General features: G+C 42.0%; 1 protein-coding gene across 4 annotated transcripts in view; it reads left to right on the top strand.

Moving 5' to 3' along the window:
• Positions 1-15,457, top strand: part of TRIM44 (tripartite motif containing 44) — a 111,363-nt gene that overhangs the window by 55,141 nt on the left and 40,765 nt on the right. For 2 of the 4 annotated variants that reach the window (XM_066363162.1, XM_066363170.1), the window contains exon 4: positions 4,025-4,044. In XM_066363162.1, the coding sequence (XP_066219259.1) occupies positions 4,025-4,044 (20 nt within the window). Of the gene's footprint in view, positions 1-4,024; positions 4,045-5,438; positions 6,051-9,522; positions 9,578-15,457 lie in introns of those variants that run through there. The other 2 variants (XM_066363151.1, XM_066363157.1) reach the window with 2 other exon arrangements.

Genomic DNA, 15,457 nt, shown 5'->3' with positions numbered 1-15,457 from the left:
TATTTTGTGTTAATTAGGTTGTTTTTTCAAAAATAAAGATTTAATTTGGAGCCTGACCAGGTGGTGGCACAGTGGGTAGGGAGAGTAGACCTGGGATGCTAAGGACCCAGGTTCAAAACCCCCAGGTTGCCAGCTTGAACATGGCTCATCAGGTTTGAGTGCAGGCTACCAGCTTGAGCCCTAAGGTCACTGGCTTGAGCCCAAGGTCATTTGCTTGAGCAAGGGGTCACTGGCTTGGCTGAGCCCCCCAGTCGAGGCACAAATGAGAAGCAATCAATGACTAAGAGTGCCACAACTATGAGTTGATGGTTCTCATCTCTCTACCCTCCTCTCTGTTTCTGTTTCTCTCTATTAAAAAAAAAAAAAAAGATTTAATTTTGTGAAATAGTCCCTTCTCTTTTATTTTCATTTCACTAAATGGAGTTAGCCACTCCCCAACATTGTCTGCATTATTTGTTAACTCAGATGGAATTTCTCTTAGGAATGCTAAACTAACAAGGCCTAAGGACCAGGCTGTGGACAAAATGAGCTAGTAAGAACAAGAGGTAGCATTGAGCTGACTAGAGCTTTTACAAAGAACCATTATCATCTGATAGGCTCTGTTCCAGTTAATGCGGTAGTTATTGATCAGAGCCAATACCTAGTACCTTTCTCTCACTCAACAGAGGAATTTTTTTCTTCATTTTGCATGATACGAACTTTTAAAAATTACCTGCATTTTTAATTTGGCCAAAAGATCTCCCCCAACATTTTGTTATGAAAATTCTCAAACATACAGCAAAATTGAAAGGTTTTTACAGTTATACCCATATATCTCCACCAGATTATACCATTTATATTTTACTATATTCAATTTGTTTCATATATATGTCTCTCTTTCCAACCTTCCACTCATCAATACATCTTATTTTTGATGCATTTAAAGTGAATTACAGCTTCTAGTTCTGAACATGTGATTTTTTTCATTTTACTCATTGGTTATATTGGAGTGTGTTGTTTAGCTTCCAAATATTAGGGATTTTCCTACAATCTATTGTTTTTCATTTCTGATTTAGTTCCATTGTGATCAGAGAACATAATGTGAATGATTTCTATCTTTCTAAAAATTTTTTCCATTAATGTGAGACAGGAAGGGGAGAGGGAGGGAGAGAGAGGGGGAAAGAGTAAGAGAGAGAGAGAGAATCACATATCAGTAAGTAGCAGAGATGAATAAGTGTGAAGCAAAATCTTGTATCTCTTTTTCTCTGTCCTTCCTCATTCACCCTAGAAATGATATTAACAATTCAGAGAAAGTACAATAGTGACCATCATTTATTGAACACTTATAATGTAGTAGACACTTGCTTAGTGTTTTACAAACATTTTCTCATTTATTTTAATCCTTACAGTCACTCTTTGAGGTGAGAATTAAGATCTCCATGTGAAAATGAGGAAACTGAACCTTGGAAAAATTCATTAAACTGCCAAATGCTTCACTGTTGGAACTGATGAACCAGGATTTGAAGCCATGATTTTCTAACTCAAAAACTATCTCTTAACAGTTGCACCAAAATATGTGATTATGAGGTAGACTTGCTCTTAATTATGGAAGAAAGGTTGGATAGTTTTTTTGTAAGGTTCCCCTAGCCTAGACAATTATATTTTAACATCCAAAGATAATTGAAAAATCATGTTGAGGTTTAATTGTATCATTGATAGTTATGTAACTCATTATTCAAATTATATGATTTTTTAAACTAGATTATAGTTCCCATAAGACATTCCAGTCAATCAAAATGCAAAGAAAGCCTCATAATTCGTATACTCTCCTCCCACCACTCACCTCACTTTTCTCCCAGTAGAGTGTGGATGATCAGTGCCCTTAACAATACTGGAAACCTTACCTGACCAGGTGGTGGCACAGTAAATAGAGCTTCAGACTGGGATGCAGAGGACCCAGGTTCAAAACCCTGAGGTCGTTGGCTTGAGTGCGGGGTCACTAGCTTGAGCATGGGATCATAGACATGACCCCATAGTTGCTGGCTTGAGCCCAAAGGTCACTGGCTTGAAGCCCAAGGTCGCTGGCTTGAGCAAGGGGTCACTTGCTCTGCTGTAGCCCCCTCCCCACCCCTGTCAAGGCACATATGAGAAAGCAATCAATGAACACTAAGGAGCTGCAATGAAGAATTTGAGCCTTCTCATCTCTCTCCCTTCCTGTCTGTGTGTGTGTGTCTCTCTCTCTCTCTCTCTCTCTCTCTCTCTCTCTCTCTCTCTGTCACACACACACAAAAAGAACAAAAAAACCCAATATTGAAAACTTTAACAGTGTTCTAAACAGGCCCTTCCTATCCAACTTCCAGTGTATAATCTGACTTCAGTCACCTTTCTGTCTGCTGCTGACCTTTATAACCTCAGTTGTCCTCCCAGTTCCTGAACCCCACACCACTGCCACCCCCACAGCCTCTGCCCAACACATCTACACATGTGCATCCCCATTCCCAAGCTTCACAGGACTCAAAATTCCTTAAACACACATTAGAAAAAGAAGTGCTGTGCCTTTGCTCTTGCTCTTCCAGTGCCCTCCCAAATTATCTGCTGTGGTCAGTTTGGGAAGATGCTGTTTACCCCTCAAGTGCGATACAAATGGCACTTTCTCTGTGAAGCCATCCCCGCTTCTCCAGGAGAGGCAGTGTTCCTGGCTTCACTTCTGAACCTCAGGGCCTTCTGATAGAGCCCTTAACACACTGAGTCATCGTTCATTACCTATCTGTTTCTGTCTGTTTCTCCTCAATAGGAACTACTCAAAGGGTAGATCATTATGGGTTATTTATCTTTTTCCCTTCACACCTACAGGTAGTTGCTTCTTAACAAATGTTACTGAATTGTTATTGATAAAATAACTTATTAAATACATCCTGTATCTTAGACATTGTGCTTGAGGTTTATACACATTTTATTTAATACTCATATTCATTCTGTGATACAGGGACAGTTACTATATTCATCTTAATTAGGAAATTGGTTTTAAGAGAAGCAAAATGGTTTGACAAGGTTAAGACAGCAAGCAAGTGATGGAGTCCAGATTTGAATCTCGATTGTCTGACTCTAGAGTTTATTCTGCTTTATACCAATAGGAACAATTGATCAATCAAGTAAAAAACTGCTCTGGGAAGTTATCAACTAGGAAATACATTCTCTGTTGAGACCAACTCTGAATGGCTAAAGGGGAGGATTTAAAAGCTACCCTGTCACTAAAACAATGAGTGAGGTCCCTTGGAAAAGGCTTCATTTGAAAAGTCTAGGTGGACAAGGAAGAGGCTCAATGAAATGTTCTGTGATCACTGATAAAGTTAGGATCAGAGAATGCAATACCTAGAAGAATAACGCTCACACATTGTTTTTGCAGAGTGAACAAGATAAACAGAAATGCCATTGTTTGGCTGAGAATGGTCTGGATCATCAATGTCTGAACTACCCTTTCACAGAGAAGCCCAAGGTCCAGGTTAATTAATTAGCTTACCCAAGGGCACCGAGCTCATAAGCTCAGAGCTTGGATTAGAATCCCAGTTTCCTAAGTTCCAGTTCAATGCCCTTTCTACCATAGTGTGCTGTATAGTAGTTGCTCTGTTTCTCTTTGGAGAAAAAATAACACTAGACCCAGGCAGATATGAGTCTTTGAAGGAAACAGCTTGATGCTTTGGGAGCTGGTCAGCTTTAGCCAAAGACCTGCTGCTATATTTGGGTTCTCAGTTTGCTCAAAACTAAATACTGCCAATGATACAAATAAAATGGCAAAGCTGTTATTTAGGCCTCCTAGGTCTGTGCATGCACGTCTCTGCTTGCAAGGTCAGATTATCAGTTCATCCTCGTTGGGCAGTGTGAATATAGGATTTTCTTAGCCCTTGTTTTAGCCCTTAGATGTCTGCTGGTTTGCCTCTGTTACAATAAATGCACAGGCCTTGCTTTCAGGGAGTGAAAGGAGAAGGAAAAGAAAGATTCTAAATCGGTGTTGATTTCTAATGCAGTTTCTTTCTGTTTCTTTCAGGGCAATGAGGAAGGACCCAGGTAAGATGATATTATTGCTGCTTGTCTGTCTCAGATTGAAGTAGAGAGACACTGTGACCTTTTAATGGCCCAGGAAATAAGGACAGCCAAGGAACAGCACAGAAAAGGGCTCTCCATCTTAAGCCAGGGCTTTGAAGATCTTATTTTGTAAGATTCCCATCTCCCTCCCCATCTATGTCTTTTCCTGCCTGTAACCTTCAGATAAAGGTAGACTTCAAAGTATGTAATGACAATAACTTTGCTTTATTCTTTAGCACATTCTGAATACCTGTTAACAAGAGTGACGCTGTATTTGAATGGTAATTAGGCTCAGGTGGACTGACTAGATAAACTTTTGCATTCTTCTTTCTTGATTGGAATTGGGTTGCCTTTTTTTATGGGTTCTCTGTTCAATATTAATATTATTTATTTCAAACTTATAATATCTATGTGTCTGACCCGAGACATCTATACTATGAATGCTAGGTATACCTAGATCATAGTATGCAGAATTTTGTTTAGGAAGAAAAATGCTCCTTGGTGCTTCTGTATCACCACAAGAAATTTGTGAATGCATTTCATTTTGGCTTCAGCCTCGCAATGAACCTGGACTTTGGTGTACATAGCTTTCCTGTCACTCTGCTCCGGCAGTGAGCACAGGCTCAGGGAAGGCTATAGCTCTGCCATCAGCACAGTCGAGAGGCATTTGTACGAAGTAAAATACAGTGTCCAGATGGCAGATGGCTCCTCCTGTCACAAGGGATCAAGGACTGTTAGCAAGGACCAGAACATTAATTATAGCAGAAGCACCCTTTTTTCAAATAGGTTTTAAGTAGAACCCCAATGTATAAAAAACAATTTTTCTCTGGTTAAAGTTGAGGGCCACATCTACTGGTGAACCTCCTCTCTTCATTACAATAAATCCTAAGGGACATCTGTAGAAACCTAGGATTCTTCAGAACTGTTTGAAAATCACTAACCTAGTTTAGGCTTCTCATTGAAAGAAGCTAAATGAATCATCCAAGGTTACTTTACTGTGGAGCAAGGATTCAGCCCTGCTTTGGTTTTGTTTGCAAATTAACAAATACAGTTTTCTTTTCCTTCCTTCCCTTCTCTTTCTTTCCTCCCTCCCTCCCTCCCTCCCTACCTCCCTCCCTCCCTCTTTCCCTCCCTCCTTTCCTCTTCTTCCCTCCCTCCCATCCTATCTTCCTCCCTCTGTCTGCCCTTCCTTCCTTCCCATCCTCCCTCCCTCCTGTCCTTTCTTCCTTCCATCTTTCCTTCCTTCTTTCCTTTCTTCCCTCCCTCCTTTTTTCTTCCCTCCCTCCCTCCCTTCCTTTGTTATTTCCTTCGTTTTTTCCTTCTCCCTCTCCCCCTCTCCCTTCCTGTTCTTATGACATCACTCTGTGGAGGCACAGTGTTGTACCCTGGGTATATAATGGTAACTAAACCAGACATGGTCCTTACCTTGTGGATCCTCAGTCTGGGGGGAGGATGAGCATATCACCAGGCACTTAGACTGGGGGAAGTGCTATGACAAGGAAAGTTTTGGCTACTTTGAAAAGGACTCCTAAGTCAATCTTGAAGGTTTAGGGGAGGCCTACCAGAAAAGGTTATCTATAAACATCGGGCTGGAAAATGTGGAGGCAGACAAAAGAGGAGCAGGGGCAGGCATTGTTTTAGGAAACAACTTACGTAAAAGCTCTAGGCACGAGAACATGGAAGAAGGAAAGCAAGACCGTGGAGGGCCTTAGACACTTATCTGGGGCCTGATGGGCCTCCTTGAGGTATCTGAGCCCTATCCTGCACACAGTAGGGGGACATTCAGGAACTTCAGAGCTCGGGAGACTAGTTAGACTATGCTAACAATGATAAAAGCCTAAATCAACAACGTCTTTAGTTATTGACTAAGTTTTCACCATTTTGCACAGACCTTTGGTTTAGACACACTCTTTAAATTATCTCCTTGGCACTCCACCTCTTCTGCTCTCAAGACTAGCTTTTGCTCCTTAAAATTCAGGCCAAGCAGAGCCCTAGATCCCCCCCCCCCCCCCAGAGAGTTCAAACAAGACCAATCTACTGACTTCACCTTAGCATATGTAATGTGCAGGCTCCACCGGGTAGAAATGGCACTTCTGTCTCCTGAGAGCCTTATTGAAATGAACACTCTCATCTTGTCTTTATGTTCATATGCTAGAGTCTCATTGATTAGAAGAATACAGGGACATTATGGGTAGATAAATCCCCTTCAAATATGCGGCTCATTGTGAGAGTCAGGCTTTAGAACTGACTTGCTTATGCCTTCATGTCATTTTGAGGAGATAGTGGTAAAGCATCGAGTTTCTATACTGGAAGCCGTGATGCCAAGCTGTTTCCCTCGTGCTGGGCTGCCATGGATGTCAGTGGGGATTCTGTTAAACTGGGACGTGACAGAACCCTTTCTTGGCACAATGAACACTTGAACAATATGTTCCAGTTTGGCAGAAAGAGGAGTCAAATTTTCTTTTTAACCTTTAAATTCATACTTGTTGGTTCCATTGAGTTTACTTGTGTTAAACTACCATGCGGCTCCATTTATTCCAATTAACACTTCAGGCAGATTGCCTTTGATCTGAAAGCAGTCTTATTTATGATAGACACTTGACCATCTCAGTAAACCAAACAGATTTGTTCCAAAGGCTTCTCTATTGCTGGAGGTTTGCCATGTAGGGATCTAGAACGGAAGTGGGGGTCTACCTGCACAGGGGAGGGAAAAGAAACTAACCCGGAGAGCCTGAGCTCCAGGTCTGCGTGGATGGTTATTCCGGGGTCTCCTTTGCTGGCATCCTTCTCTCACGGTCACTGCCCCACGGTCTGCACAGAAGTTCAGGGAGGACTGGATTCCAACCACCGTCCATGGTGGCAGGAACAAAGGAAAACTCTGTGCCACTGAAATGTATTGGTCTGTAATAGATCTGTGTGTGTGTGTGTGTGTGTGTGTATGTGTGTGTGTGTGTGTGTGTGTGTGTGTGTGTGTGTGTTCTTTTCTCTCTTACCAGCTGGAGGCGCCCTGCCTTCTTTCCTCTTTCCAGTTTTGATTTCTCATGCTGTTTGACATGAGGTTGCCAAATATTTGTACTTTTGGTCATATCTGTTTCTTGCCCTGAATTTTATTGTGTAGCTGTCCTGCTAATCAACAACAGTAATAATCACAGCTACCACTTATTGAAGGTTTACTTTGTACAGTGCTTCCTATGTATTCTCATTTAATCCTCACGTAAAGCTTATAGTGTAATTATTGTCATCCTACTCGCAGAACGAGTAAATTACTGCTCAGAACCATGAGCTTGCCCTAGGTCATGTAGCTAGTAAGTGGCAGGGCTGGGACCTTAGGGCTTGTGCCCTCACCACCATTTGGACTAGCTCCAAGAAGCCAGCACCTTCTCTCTGTGACCCTGGATGAAAGCCAAGACGATTCATGCGCAATCCTCAGAGGGTCACCTTGGTCTTGTGCCTCTAGCTTGGTCGTTCTTACTTGCTTTGACGTTGGATCGCTGTGGCCTGTCTTCTGCAAGCTACTCCTCTTCTAATAAAAGGATATTTCTTTCTTTGATCTTTACATGGTGTCCTGGGAGGCTCAGCACAAAATAGGTGCTTTCAGGCTCCCCGAGGAGCAGCCAGCCAGGCCGTCCTTGGGCCCCACAGAAGGGCTGCCTGTGGACCTTCCACCTGGAAGCAATTTCCTCTTCAGATCCGTGGTGCAGCCATATCGACGGCAAGGGTTCTCGGGTAGCGTGGCGGAGCAAAAGTCCTGATCCATATAACACGCAGATTAACCACGGCAGTCATCTTTTAAGAAGGTGTCTTTGAAATCCAGAGTGATTCTTTTTTGTTGTTGTTGTTCAAGCAAAAAAAGTAATTTAGACTTTTGGTGGCAATTTTCTGTCTTCTCTGTGCTATAATGGAAGAGTTGTGTTCGCTCCCTCACAGACTGGCTCCTTCTCTACCCTACAGGAGCCTGCTGGGAAGTACTATGTATGTTCCAGGAGAGGAGGTGGCGCAGGCTCTGCTGCTAGAGAGCTGTGTCGTGGGAGGAAGTCAGGGAAGGACCCTTCAACTCTTGTGCTTGGAGGAGAAAGGGGCAAGATCAATATTAAAGTTTGATTTGCTGTTGAAATGTTCTGTGATTTTTTTTTTTAACTAAGAGGAAAATAGCTTTTTAATAGTGACAGCCATATTCAGGACTTCTGTAGGCTTTTTCATCTTCAGAGCTGGCTCTTAATTCAGGCAAAAAGCTCCTGCTGAGATGAGTATGCCTCAAACCCATGCTGGTTCTGTGATCAAACAGGCAGCCGGAGCTGGAGGGAGGAGGGGCTGGGACAGCGTCCGCAGACCTACCTGCTGTTCCTGGTCTGCCTGAGGCCCACAGTGTGACCTTGTGCAAATCGTTCAACCTCTTTGCTTCTTTGCAGTCTGTTTTTATTTCCCTGTAAATACTAGTCTCCCCCCACACACACACCCCTTGCTCCAACCCAGTTTTTTAAGATACAGTTGTGTGGAGGAATATAGTCTTATATCAAATATGGAGTAGAAAGATTCTACTTATAGATTCTGTAACTTGGTAAATTTTTAAAAATCTTCTTCATTTGGGGAGCTGTATAGTAGCTACTTTTTCTCTCCTCCCCCCCAAAATAATAACCATATGCTCTTAGATACGTCATTTCTCTTCCCGATGACTTAGTTTGTAGAGATAAGAGGGGACTGAGTCAGTGACACATTCAGGTTTCTTTTGTCCTCTGATTGCAAATTCAGTCTGGTTTTTGCACTGTCTTCATTTCAGAAGACCGAGCTGGAAGCCAAAGAAAATGGCTTTGATACTTGTGACATGGAATGGAACTGTCAGGGCTGCTTAATACACAGAAGTGGAGTTCCAACATCTTAGTTGGCCTTCAGCATAGAGAATCTCTTAAGTGTCACATCGCCCTGTGTCAGAGCCTGAGTTGGCTTTGTGTCCCACGGCTGAGGTGGATCATTTATCTTTCCTCACCCAAATGAAGGACGAAACCATGCTATGCATTGTGCTGCCTGTCTATAATAAAGGCAAGCCTCTTTGCTAAAGTAATTGATTTTCAGATATTTGCCTGTTTGAATCAAAACTTTATTTTATTTTGTATGTATGAACATAACAAGAGAATCTTTCCACAGCTGGAAAATTTGGCCAAGGTGCTTCTAGCTTATTCTGTTTGCCTCTCACTGGAAATGCTGGCTGGGAGCAGCCTGTATAATCACATGCCTCCACATGCCTTTTCTGGTGTCACCGTGCTAAGGAAACACATGCTGTGGTTTTACTCTAATGAACTTTTGTTTGCCATCCAATACAGGAGTGAGGTTTGGAAGGCTAACCCTTGTTTATATCTTTGGTCTCAGAGCTTCTCAGGGTAACAGTCACTTTTAAGAGCTCTGTTCTCTAATTTCTTAAGCAGGAAAGATTGCAGAGGAATGCTTTCATTTTTTCGCTCACAGATATCCTCAGCTGTCCGCTGTGTTGTCAGCCCCATGCTAGGCCTAAGGGATGTGAAGATGATAAGGACTTTGTTCCTGCATGTAAAGGGCTCAACGTCTAGTTTGAAAAGTAGAGCTAATTGAACAGCTTTAATTTCACATTTAAGTGTAATATAATAATAATTATTATATGGCATAATTATAAATTATTATAAAGATGCATTTATTGGACGTTAACTCAGCTGAGATGAGGAAACAGTCTCAGAGAGGCTATATTTACACAAGGTCATACTCCAAAAAATGGTAGAGCCTGCAGACTCAAGTAGTGCAATCGAAAACACGCGCTCTTCCCACTGAACTAAGAATGAGTCTTGATAATGCATATGTTGGATATACAGGAGGATATAAGCATAAAGAATAAGAAAAGATAGCATTTGCCTTGGACTTTAAAGGATGGGTAGGAGCGATTTCTCCAGGTGGAAAGGGTAAGGAGGTCATTCAAGCAGAGAGACCGGTATGTCTGAAGGCTCAGAGGAGTGTGCGCGTGCTGCGTGGGGAATGGCAAGTAACTGCATGCATGGACTCCGGCCTGAGAGCAGAGGAAAGGATGGGTGAGGCCGCCCAGGAAGGGGCCTTGTACGCCCTGTGGCATACTAAAGCGTTTGTACCATTTCCTGTTAGACTTCACCTCTTGGCCCCAGTACTGTCCTATCTATAGGAGAAATGGATAGACTTCTGAATCTTATGGATTTCTTCTTGTAGTCCTGTCTCATGATTTGTTATGGGTAAATTGTTTGCTTTCCTTTATGCCTCAGTTTCCTCATCAAAATAGCACATCCTAATGTATAATACTTAAAGGACAAAGATGGTGAAGCATCAAAAGTATTTGCCTTCTGGTTCCTTCTTTCAGATGGAAATACAAGCAACCAAAATCAAGTAGTTGTAAAAGGGAACTGTTAGTGTGATTTGTGTCTTATTTATACCCCTACTTCAACAGCTGCTGCCTTCTTCTAACTTACAATCAAATTTGTAAAGTAGCTATCTAGTTCCTTCTAGATTGGTGGAGAAAAGGAATAATAAAGCACCAACATTTTCCAAATGGATCTAAGGCTATAGGTGTTTTAAACGCTAGTCAAAGAATTAAATTGATGTCACATTTGCCCCTGAGTTAGATCCACTGCTAAGGAGTCTGGCTGGAGCCTAGTTCTCTTCTTCCTTGTTTTTCTTTAGAGCTGTTTTAAACTGGCATGAAACATAATAGATTTTAGGAAGTCACAAAACTCCAGTCTATGTTTTAAGAATAATTAAATTTGATGTCATTAGTTATGCCCCTCACCTATGGCAGCCCTAGCAAAATTGTGGTTAGGGGTGACATTTTTATTTTAGGAGGATCCTGCTGGTCTCTTGCATCTTCTTGCTTCCTCCCAGTGAGAGGCACGCGAGAGGTCAATCATTTCACTTTCCCAACAGCTTCCAAGGACTGTAGTCATCTCTCTACCTAGAAACCCGCATCAGACATCTGTAATGTGGACAGCAGATGCTAGTGTGTTTTTTGTTCTGATTTGTTTTTTCTTCCTTTTTTTATTTTCAAGTTGGTATGAAGTTCAGAGCCAATGACTACAGAGAGGATCTTCAGACCTTTAAGGAAGGTGGCCAAAGGCTGAGATAAAACTGGGACACCCTAAGCGGGAAGGTGCTTGCCAAAGACCAGCGATCATGCGCTTGTGCTTGGGGCGCAGGACCTAACTATGAGTGGTTATAAATTCATAAAAGAAATGCTTTCTTAGCTACAAGCAGGGGTTTCAGGGATGAAAAAGTTTCTTATATAAATGCCTCGTTCCTCCTACTCCTTAGCACCACTACCAGTTGTTCCCATAGGTTGCAACGTGGTTGTAAAACAGAAAAGCATTTTGTTTCCTTGGTGAATATGTCTCCCTCCCCTCTGGTTCCATCAATCTATTTAAAGGAAAGTGAGACTGAGCGTGCGAAAAAACAGTGCAGAGCTGGGGGAGCTGGGAGAACTGCAATGAAGGAAGGGAGAGAAGCGTCTCCCAGCGCCCCCGGCTGCTGGACGTGTCCTGGCCCAGAGCGGCGGGGCGGTGTGCGTTTACCCCTCCTGCGCGATGCAGACACGCAGACAAGGCCCCGAGAAAACTGCCCAGGCTGCCCACTCTGCCCTGGCTTTCGGGCTTGTCTGGGATTAACAGCTAAGCAGTAGTCATAGTGCTGCCTGCTTATCTGTCGGACATTAAATAGGAGCTAGATCTACACATATTGTTTCAAAGCTTTAAAATGACCCTGGGGGTATAGTTGCTCGAATCCTCTTTTGACAGATGAAGACATTAATATTATAACAGTTGAAGTGCTTAAGCCATGGTTACACAGTTACAGAGTGACTCAAACAGGATTAGAACCCAGGTCTGTCAGGCTTAAAATTCTGTGCTTTCAACTGCTGTCCTATACTATATGTCCTACACTATACAGCCTTTCTTCGGAGATGGAAGATTTGTATCTTCTAACCTCTTGGCGGAATAAGTAAAGTTAATGGATGGAATTGTGACAAGCCAACGGGGATTTTGCATTTTTATCAGAAAAAAATTTCATTTTCTTTGACGAATGCCAACAAGCAATTTATCTGAGAAGGAAGAGATGGTGGGGCTTGCCAGGAAAATGCCTAAGGTGGGACAAACAGGAACTGCTCCCCCCCAAACAGGTAAACATTAGTTTACTCCCTGGCCTTTGTGGAGCCAGCAACTGCCATAGCCTCTTCTGAAAGAGACACTGTTCACCCAGTGGCAGGTGCAGGCCAACTGTTGTCATGGCAACAGCAGGAGAGGCAGCACTTTAATTCCAGAACTGATAATTAACTGGGGGGTGGGGAGAGGAATGGGAGGATGATTGTTTCAGGAGGGAAAACTTAGCAATTACCGCAGGCTGCACTGCTGAAAAGGCTGGCACAGATGCCCCGCCCCGCGGGCCCTAGAACCCAGCGCTCATCCCCTCTGGTTAGGACTTTCTGACAAAGTGAAGGGAAGGGTCAAGTTCCCAGCCAGCCAAAGCTGTTTAAGGAACCAAATGAGGAAAGGAATGTTACATAGGCTGCAGAAAGAAATGCAGGGGGTCAGATGAATGACTACCCTAAATGACATCACCCAGCCAGAAGCAATACAGAACCGCTGTCTAAACTCTGCAGGAAAAATTCATGCTTGGGGATGAAACAGGACCCACAGAGCTTACCTGCTGGTTATTTCTGCTTCTGTGGATGGAGTGGGCGAGAGTGGCTTCTTAGAAAGAAAATGAAAAGACGACTTGAAGAGGTGATGAATTTGTTTAGCTACTTGATCATCATGGCTTAGTCTATCAACTCCTCAGAGATTATAATGAAAGTACACTAAGCATTCCACATGGATTATCTCATTTAATCCCACAATACCTCGGGGGAAAGTGCTAGTATTATTCTCATTTCAGGCTTTGTCTGATACGTCAGTACCTTGCCCAAGGTTGCAGAACTAGTAAGTTGGTACTGAATCCTGTTTTCCTACTGATGTGTATTTATAAAATAGAACCTACATTACTCAGTAGGGAAGTCATGGTTCCAATCTAGAATGAAATCAAACTTAAGTAGATATAGACATTTTACAATAAAAAGGAAAATGATACTTTTTGGAATAGAATAAAATCAGCCACAAAATGAACAGTACTGGGGAATATCCTATCCTGCCTTTGAGTCCAGCAGACTTATAGCTCACAGACCAGTCCTGTGTTCCAGGCCCTGATAAAGTGGATCTGTGGCACAGGGAAGGTCACAGCTTAGACAAAAAAGGTGACTTGGTGACAATTACACAACACAGAAAGACCATCCAAACCTCCTCTAATGATATATTTTAACCAAACTTCCATGGTTTATGTTTCTTTCATGGGGAAATGCCATAGTATATAGCAAGACGTGTGTGTGTGTGACAGAGGGAGAGAGAGAGAAATGGACAATTGGTGGGGAGAAAAGAGATTTTACTTTAAAACTATGAATTTCAGTAGGAGGGCAAAGAACATTTATTCAGTGATTCTCTGTTTAAGGCATTGTCATTGGTGCTGGGAACACAGTTTTCAACAAAACATTCAAGGTATAGGCCCTAGAAGAGCTTACTTTCTCGAGACTCAAGTAATAATTAAGGAGTATAAGTTGTATGTAATTTAAAACCACATTTTAAAAGAAACCGATTAGTTCCTCTAGTTCCCTGATCGGCAAAGTGTGGCTCGCGAGCCACATGCAGCTCTTTGTGGCTCTTCCACAAAATACCACGTGCGGGCGCTACCTCACTAAGGAATGTACCTACCTATATAGTTTAAGTTTAAAAAATTTGGCTCTCAAAAGAAATTTCAATCGTTGTAGTGTTGATATTTGGCTCTGTTGACTAATGAGTTTGCCAACCACTGCAGTTAAACCTGTTATAGGAAGTGAAACTTGCCCAGTCCTGGCTGATAGAAAAATAAGCAGAAGATAGAATAAAAGAGAAATATAGTTTGATAATCACTACTTAAAGCTACGAGCTTCCCCTCAGTTTTTCAGTTTTGACAAACTAATATGTTGATGTTGCCTTTGCAAGTGAAACAATTAATATCAAAATCTAGGAGCTCAACTGACATAATAATTACACTGGAAAATGTAATTTTGCCTGCATAATAGAGGTGGAATTATTTTAAGGAGATCTCATTAATGTGCTGTTCATCAACCAAAAGCAGGGTCATGGTGCAAAAGGCTGTTGGAATAATTCTTTCTTTTGTTCTAAGAAAATAAATTGCACTGTCTAGAAGTCTAGATACAGAAATTTAAGCCATTGAATACAGAAAAACAGTGTGGCCACTCATTCTGAAATCATTATAACATCATTTCTGCAAGTTCCATTGCTTTAAAGCTTTATTTAACAAATTTTATCAAGTGTCTACTATATGCCAGGCAGAGTTATAGTAGAACTCAAAACCAAAGACAGTCCTTGTTTTCATGGTGCTTACTATATAGTGATTGATCTCTCCTCCACAGTTCAAGGGCATACACCTGTTCTTTGTCAGCTCAATTCGTGCAAGCTTAAAGATTCAATAGCCTACTAAGAGGATGCATAACATGTGCATTTATGAATGGAAATCCCCCAATGCAGGGCTACCCAGGTATCTTAGATGAACACTAGTTATTAGAGTTGTTGATTTACTTTCCTAAACTAGGGTTCCATGGTCCAATAAGTTTGGCAAATGCTGCTCATTTTCCCATCTCTTACAGTTCCACAAGTACAATTGTATGATAAAGGCGTTGAGTAGCTCCGTGATGTCAGGCCTTCAATAGAAACTGTCCCTCAGTCTTCTCATCAGTCGTCTAGGGGCAGTAACACCCACTCTGTCTCTATCAGGAACCAAGTAAAATAACATATATGAATGATGGTATGTAAGAAATGCAAGTAAGAAATGTGAATGATGCCCTAGACCCTTCAAAAGTATAAAGCACAAGAGTAAAGTAGGATTGGATGATGTAAAGTCACAAGTCTCTTTGTAATGGTATTTGTTAGGATATAATTGTATTTACAACCTGAGGTTCATATGTAAGTCATTTAAACAGAAATAAGAAAAGAAACAGAAAATTGACCTTGATTCACCTCCTTTACAATTTACAGGGTACACACAGATATCTCATTCCTTTATTTTTAACAAACCAGAGAGGAAGTTTTGCTGTCCCCATATTACGTTGATGAGGAAATTGAATGGGAGTAAGTGACTTATCCAAGGTTGCCCAGCTGGAACTGGAAGTGGCAAGAGTCAGAATGTTGTGTCCTTCTCGTTCTACATCCAGTACCTTTGCTGTCATAGCTGCTTTTGTTCAAAGCAGAATTCTTGTTTTCTCTGCCCTCTTCAACATGCTTCTGACCGATGACTTCTTCTCAGTCAATGGCATCGTCGTGTCTCAGACCAG

Source organism: Saccopteryx leptura, chromosome 1 (assembly GCF_036850995.1).
Source record: "Saccopteryx leptura isolate mSacLep1 chromosome 1, mSacLep1_pri_phased_curated, whole genome shotgun sequence".
NCBI lineage: Eukaryota > Metazoa > Chordata > Mammalia > Chiroptera > Emballonuridae > Saccopteryx > Saccopteryx leptura.
The sequence above is the reverse complement of the archived record's forward strand: the minus strand, read 5'-3'. Positions and strand labels throughout refer to the sequence as shown.